This window comes from Limulus polyphemus, unplaced genomic scaffold (genome assembly GCF_000517525.1).
Source record: "Limulus polyphemus unplaced genomic scaffold, Limulus_polyphemus-2.1.2 Scaffold1679, whole genome shotgun sequence".
NCBI lineage: Eukaryota > Metazoa > Arthropoda > Merostomata > Xiphosura > Limulidae > Limulus > Limulus polyphemus.
In genome coordinates, this window is record NW_013667289.1 from 42015 (window position 1) to 50121 (window position 8107).

Genomic DNA, 8107 nt, shown 5'->3' on the forward strand with positions numbered 1-8107 from the left:
AAAGGAACACTTGTATTACGCTTTACATTCGTTTGGCCTTCTTATCTGCTGAAGTAGGATGTTTACACCATCAAGGTTACTTCCATTCTCAGTCACTCAAAGTGACATGTTTCAAGCAGACTGGTTTTCAAAACCAATTTCCAGGTAGCAAGTCGCCACAGAGTCGTGAACGTTTTTGAATGTCGTTCACTAACAGCGTGCAGTTTTGCTCGGCAAGAAACTTGGCTGAACAGTTAATGTTAAGGCCTGAGGCGGTGAGTGCAAAGCACGAGCTACTGGTTTTCTCACTATACTCTCGTTCTGTTTCTCGACAGGTGGAGCCGAAGAGACGCCTTCAGGTTGGGTGCCACAAAAAGCCAATGAAAACCACACTCGGTCTAATTGCGTTATGAACATTAACGGGACGTCGTACTGACTTAAGAGGACACTTGCTCTTCTCGTAGCTAGCCGAGATACACCTGTCCGAAAAACGAGCATTGGGAATACTTGTCTTCTGTCATCTCCAGTGAAACCGGTGGTCAAGGGAACACTTGTCTGCTGTCATCTCCAGTGAACTCAGTGGTCAAGGTAACACTTGTCTGCTGTCATCTTCAGTGAATCTAGTGGGCAAAGGAACACTTGTGTTTGTCATCTTTAGTGAGCCCAGTGGTCAAGGGAACAATTGTCTGTTGTCATCTCTAGTGAACCCAGTGGTCAAGGAACACTTGTCTGCTGTCATCTCCAGTGAACTCGGTGGTCAAGAACTAAATTATTACTCTTCCTTAGTTCAATCCGTATTTCAACCAAGCTGTGATTACCTTGACGAGAAGCCTATGACGACCCGTCTCAGACCACGACAATTTTCTTGAATCGTCCTCACCTCGTCCGTCCGACAATTTTAATGGACTTGAGCGTTCCAAAACGTTCCGTATCGCCACCCGTTGTGCCATCAGCACACCCACTGGCACCCTCTCTCCGATCCAGCATAATTGGTCCCTTTCTCTCGTCCGTCGGCACGCCTACTTTCCCGTCAACCGCTGTGTCCGACATGGTACACTTTCCTCACGCCCCGGCATCAGCAGCAGTCTCTCCTCAGAGGCCTCCGGATTTCTCTCCGGTCGCTGTTTACGGGTCCAGTGAGCCTTCTCCGTCGGTTTTTTCCTCCAACGTCACGACTTCACCAATGTTGACAGGTAGGAAGTAATACGTTTATTATGCTAGAGTAACTATTTCAAATACTCACCAGGTTTTCATGCACAAGCTCTGGTCATATCGTACAAATGCATTTGTCTCAGTAATAATCCAATGTTCATCCTTCTATGAATGAGATAGATTGAAGTGTTCTTTACATGGAAGTGTTTACTATAGCTCACATAAACCACAGTCATTGAATGTAATAAAAAATATATTATTTTTTTCCAGTTAAAAAATATTTGAAATATTTTAAACGTTTATCATCCTCACTGACGAATATAAGTTTCTACACTATTTCATAACTAAGTCATGCTCATATGTGGAGTCAAACAGTCAGTTTTCTAACTATTTCATGCTCATATGTAGAGTCAAACAGTCAGTTTTCTAACTAAGTCATGCTCATATGTGGAGTCAAACAGTCAGTTTTCTAACTACGTCATGCTCATATGTAGAGTCAAACAGTCAGTTTTCTAATTATTTCATGCTCATATGTGGAGTCAAACAGTCAGTTTTCTAACTATTTCATGCTCATATGTAGAGTCAAACAGTCAGTTTTCTAACTACGTCATGCTCATATGTAGTCAAACAGTCAGTTTTCTAACTACGTCATGCTCATATGTATAAATTTGTTTATAACTACATCATACATAAATAAATAGCTTACAAACTACTGTTTACATTAATTGTTAACAGGCGATTGAATCAGCACTGTAAAACAATAATGAATTAAATATCGTATTAACGATAATGGTAACGGTAATATATATATATATATAAACATATATAGTCAAACACTCAGCTTTCTAACTACGTCACGCACACATATATAGAGTCAAACATTCTGATTTTGAATTACGTCACATTTAGTACCAAACTACGTCAAGCACAAAAAACTATGTTTAGACTGTCAAACAATCCGTAGGTTTTTTTCATACAGAAATCATCTGGAAACTCATTAATCTCGACAGTAATTAACCAAGGTGTAAAGTACAGCTTCACCATGTCTCGTTGTGCACGTTTTTCTTCATTAAATTCTTTAGTTAGACATTCTTTGAAGCTTATCAATGTTACCAAGCACTGAGCAAGAAAAACATACAGCCAACTTCTGAAATCTAAACAACAACAGATCATTCGTTGTCATGGGTAACACACAAGCTTTTCTAACAAGAACAACCCAGGATCGAATCCCGGCCCCTCCCACCACACACATATACAGTCCTTCTCAGAACTTCTTTGAAATCAGAAGCAGATTAGCAGCAGAAAAGTAGGATATAATTTAATTAGTAATTAATATCTAGTAATAAAAAAACATTTAGTGATTAATTAATAATTAGGCTTAGATGATCGTATAGCTATGAGAACAACTGGTATATGCCCGTTAGCGTCTAATAACAATTCGTAGAACATCGCCTCGTTATAATCTTAGGTTTTTATTTCTTCTCTACCCCCCATATCAAGGTAGTTGACGTACAAGTTTGCGTTTACATTTAATACTGCTCGATCTAAACAGAAAATTTTTAAAGAACGTAATACCAAACAAAAAGTTAAAACACGTGTATTTATTGGTTTATAGTTCGTTTAAAACTTAAATGTTGTTGGAGATTTGAAAGAATATATTTAACATCTAATTAAAAAGGTATAATATTTTTCTAAGTCTTTTGGTTTTCAAAATCTTTAAAGTCTTAGGTTCAATTGCAGATTTATTCTTATGGAAGATTTGTTAGTTTTATATATATATATATAATTATATTTATTGAATTTTCTTGTTTTTCTCATTTTGTTTGTTTTCGTCAGTATCACTATTTGTGTATTTTATTGCGGTCAGATATGCTTAACTATTTTTTCCTTTAGGTCATTTATGACTAATTAATTTTGAGAATAAAAAATCTGGAAACTGTAAAATTAAGGGAAGACCGTTTTCAACAATTACCTATATTTTTAGTTACTAATAATCAGAGATACCTATGTATTAGCACTCCTCTTAAAGTTTAACTGTCGTTAGGCCTGTCTATCAACACTCCCCTAAACGCTTAATTGTCGTTAGGCCTATATATTAGCACTCCTCTGAAAGTTTAACTGTCGTTAGGCCTGTATATCAACACTCTCCTAAACGCTTAATTGTCGTTAGGCCTATGTATTAGCACTCCCCTGAAAGTTTAACTGTCGTTAGGCCTGTATATCAACACTCCCCTAAATGCTTAATTGTCGTTAGGCCTGTATATTAGCACTCCTCTGAAAGCTAAACTGCCGTTAGGCCTGTATATAAGTTATACTTTTGTGTAACTATTATTAAGTATATCCTTACAAATGCATGTTGTATTGTTGTTACACGTCTATAATAGCATTTCTTATGCTGCTACGCTATTTTTTTTTTGGGGGGGGACAGCTTTGTACGTAGTTCATAGGCTAGCAACTGCTACAAGCTATTGGCTTTTTTACAGTGAAGTTTCAATATGTGGCCTGAAATTCGATAGTACTGTTGCTTTAAGCTTGAGTGTTTTGTGACAAAAGTTACTAAAATCTCAAAGTAGATTAAATTCAGTGTAGAATATATTATTAAGTGTTACAATGGTATATTCGTTCCAACTAACGTACTTACTAATGAAACCGTTTATCTAATACCTAAGTTTAAAATGTGCTAAAACGACGAAGAATAATGTTTAGCGTACGGGGCTGCGTATCAGAAAATCCAAAGTAGCGCTGCAATGCCATTAACATGCTCCACACTTTAGCTGTGGGAATAAACGTTATAGCCGATCCCACTATTTGATTGAAGCCAGAAAAACCTGTGTATCGTTAGATGCTTCTGATTGCCCTTTGGTCGGTAGTTCAAAGTATCTGAACCCTAGGGGTTTCCGACATTGCACGTGTTGCGTAAGGTGCCGTTCAGATTGAAAATACAAATACTAAGTGTTTTTTGTTGTTGTTTTTTCAATTTCTTCGATTCAAGTATTTCCTCAGTGAAACTTAAAACTCGATATAATCCTTCGTTTTGTGATTCCTATAGAGCAATGTAAATCCTATTCATATGACGAGGCCATGTATTTGATGTGTCGCATTCTGTTATTTTTGTTTAATATTTCCCTGTTTTCTTTTATGCACTTTCAGGAATACATGAAGAAGTTTACAATTAAGAATCCTGATTTCTATTGGGTAGTGTTAGTTCTTATATTCATTCTAAAAGCCTAACGAAGACGACATCACAAACGTCTGTAGTATGAGGGTTGAACTTGTTAACAACTGATTTGACAAAGTGACTGGCAAATTGTTTGGCGCCAATCTTGGAGTAAGACAAATGTAAAATGTGTCAAATCTGTACCGGCCTGTACGGAGTAAGACACGTGTGAAATGTGTCAAATCTGTACAGGCCTGTATGGAGTAAATAAGACACGTGTGAAATGTGTCAAATCTGTAGAAGCCTGTAATGAATTGTGCTTTAAATCAGCATGAAGGAATGCTTAAATCATTGAATGAAGCAAAAAAAATGAGTGGAATGTCAATAAAATTATTTTAGTCGGTTTATAGGTTTAGGTATAAAGAATTCACAACTATATATAAAAAAAGGAAAAAACAGTTAACCATATCCTTGTCTTGTGCATCACGTGTGACTCACAGGACATAATATTAAAGCGCCTGAGTATCATATGTGAGTCACAGGACATAATACTAAAGCGCCTGAGTATCATGTGACTCACAGGACATAATACTAAAGTGCCTGAGTATCATATGTTATTCACAGGACATAATTCGAAAGCGCCTGAGTATCATGTCACTCACAGGACATAATGTTAAACCGCCTGAGTATCATATATGATTCACAGAACATAATGCTAAAACACCTGAGTATCATATATGATACACAGGACATAATATTAAAGCACCTGGGTATCATATATGATACACAGGACATAATGTTAAAACACTTGAGTATCATATATGATACACAGGACATAATGTTAAAGCACCTGAGTATCATATATGATACACAAGACATAATGTTAAAGCACCTGAGTATCATATATGATACACAGCTACATTTAGTTGATATGGAGCTGATGCTCGTGAACGTGATAACAGGAACTGGTTGTTTTGGTTCAACGTATGAGATTAGAAGAGAGGTTCATATGTGACGTTCAAGGTGCAAGTGAATGATGATAGGTTAAGTTACATTCACAATTCAATTAAGTAAACGGTTTGCTTAAAATGTCTAGCCCCTCCCCTTCCAATACTCGTGGTGAGCACAGCAAAGATAGCACATTGTGTTCTGTGCTTATCAAGAAAAATCAACAAAAAATCAAAATGCTAATTATATTATTTTGTTTTAAAAACCAAAGCCACTCCTCCCTCTCAATGCAAGAATAAATTTACCCTGAGTCAGAGGGGAGCTACTCCCCCCTCAACACTGAGTCAGTGAGTTTATTCTTCAAGAGCATCCTCTGAAAGTGTTTATGATTCGGAAGTATCCAGTACTTGAGTCACGTATTTGTGACTAAGCGATACATACGTTCCACGTCATAAAAATTCTGTGCTTGCTTGGATTAGTTAGTGCTACACTTTGTAAGGTAATGTGTAACATGTATTCCAAGTATGTGAATTTCAAGCTTAAAAGCAGAGCTTTAATGAGAGTCTAAAACAGTTTCCACATGTAATATAACAAAATAATGATATATAAAATGTAGATTGAGGCACCATGTAGTATAACAAAATAATGATATGTAAAATGTAGAGTGAGGCACCATCATTTAATATAACAGAATAATGATATATAAAATGTAGAGTGAGGCACCATGTAATATAACAAAAGAATAATATATATAAAATGTAGAATGAGGCACCTTGTAGTATAACAAAATAATGATATGTAAAATGTAGATTGAGGCACCATGTAGTATAACAAAATAATGATATATAAAATGTAGAGTGAGGCACCACGTACAAGAGATATATGTATTGAACAATGTTGGAATCCCACTAAAGAGAACCTAACAAAAAAATACATATATATATATATATATATATATTAGATAATCATAGACAGAAAACTGCTTCACCGTAAAGCTAAGAGCAATTTAAACTAACAAATGTACGTTTTAAAAATGTCATAAAACTTCATGGAAGAACTTACTGGAAGCTAGAGCCATGAACTATGTATATACAGTTCATTATTATATGCCATAAACTATGTATATACAGTTCATTATTATATGCCATAAACTATGTATATACAGTTCATTATTATATGCCATAAACTATGTATATACAGTTCATTATTATATGCCATAAACTATGTATATACAGTTCATTATTATATGCCATAAACTATGTATATACAGTTCATTATTATGTGCCATAAACTATGTACATACAGTTCATTATTATATGTCATAAACTATATATATACAGTTCATTATTATATGCCATAAACTATGTATATACAGTTCGTTATTATATGCCATAAACTATGTATATACAGTTCGTTATTATATGCCATAAACTATGTATATACAGTTCGTTATTATATGCCATAAACTATGTATATACAGTTCATTATTTACTACCATGGGTTACAAACAGTTACCCCTTACAAACTTTACGATGTTTTGATGATTGTTACTATTATTTATTAAGATATGTTTACATGAATACCTACTGTAGCCAGAGTGTATTACAAACCTTATAATAATTGTTACTGTTATCTATCAAGATATGTTTACAGGAATACCTACTGTAGCCAGAGTGTATTACAAACCTTATAGTAATTGTTAGTGTTATCTATCAAGATATGTTTACAGGAATACCTACTGTAGCCAGAGTGTATTACAAACATTATAGTAATTGTTACTGTTATTTATCAAGATATGTTTACAGGAATACCTACTGTAGCCAGAGCGTATTACAAACACCAAGATGAGTTATTTACCAAGATATGTTCACTAATAGCGAACAGTTGAAACTTGTAGAAATCTCGTATTCAGTGAAGCGTAAATAAAACCATGAAACGTGTTTTTCAATAACCAAAAACAAGTACAGGTACGGTCTTACATTCGTACGTTAGGACTAATTACGGAACCCCAGAAATAATGACTTAACAGGAAAATAGTACATAAAGTATATGAAAATAAATCTGTTCTCAGGGTGACCTAAGTAGCGGAAAATTCGCTTTACATAACTGTGTCAGTCCGTTTAAACGTTCTGATTGTGGAAACGAGCAAGAATACAAAGGATAGAAAAACTACAGTTCTTTTTACCACTCTTTCAACGCTTATTTCTCTTAATCAATAATAATACATTTTAACATGGTATGTTATTTTAATATTAATTAGAAAATAAGATTCCAGCTGCCAAACTAGGTCAGATTAATGGCCATCAGTATAATTTTGTTTCGTGCCGGCCCTCCTTTATTTACTACATATCTTGTTTCTTCATTAGAGAGAAGAAGAACACAACAATTTGACCACTTTTTGATGCCTTATCTTTCTTAAATCGAAGTCCGATATAAAGCTGGTGTTTTTCACGAGATAAAGAGTGCCTAGATCTGATCACACAAAAATAAATAGTACGTTACATTATTTGGAACAGTTGTGACAATACACCAAATTTGGCCAAATGTTTGCTACTGTATACCTTTAGATATCTACTTACTGGTGAGGGTAGCCTAATTGTTAGCGTCGTGCCAGACTATGAATTCGAGGGTCCACGGTTCGTGTCCCGTGGCCGCAAAATCGCGCTCCGTTGGATACGTTATAACAGTGAGAATCGGTTAGAGTAGCTTAAGATAGGCGGTGAGTGCTGTTGACTAACGGCCTTACCTTAAGGACAGCTATGCGCAAAACGTGTCTGAAACAGGTTTATACATGAGCGTATGGCCGGCATGGCAAGGTGGTTAGGGCGCTCGATTCTCAATCTGAGGGTCGTGGGTTTGAATCCCCATCTC

At 35.5% G+C, this 8107-nt stretch overlaps 1 protein-coding gene across 1 annotated transcript in view; it reads left to right on the forward strand.

The window, feature by feature from the left end:
* The first annotated feature begins 456 nt into the window (after nt 1-456).
* The window catches only part of LOC106464534 (paired box protein Pax-6-like), a 43723-nt gene continuing 36072 nt past the window's right edge, over nt 457-8107 (forward strand). Inside the window, exon 1 of the mRNA XM_022392267.1 lies at nt 457-1172. Coding sequence (XP_022247975.1) covers nt 881-1172 — 292 coding nt within the window. The 5' untranslated portion in view covers nt 457-880. The remainder of the gene's footprint in view (nt 1173-8107) is intronic.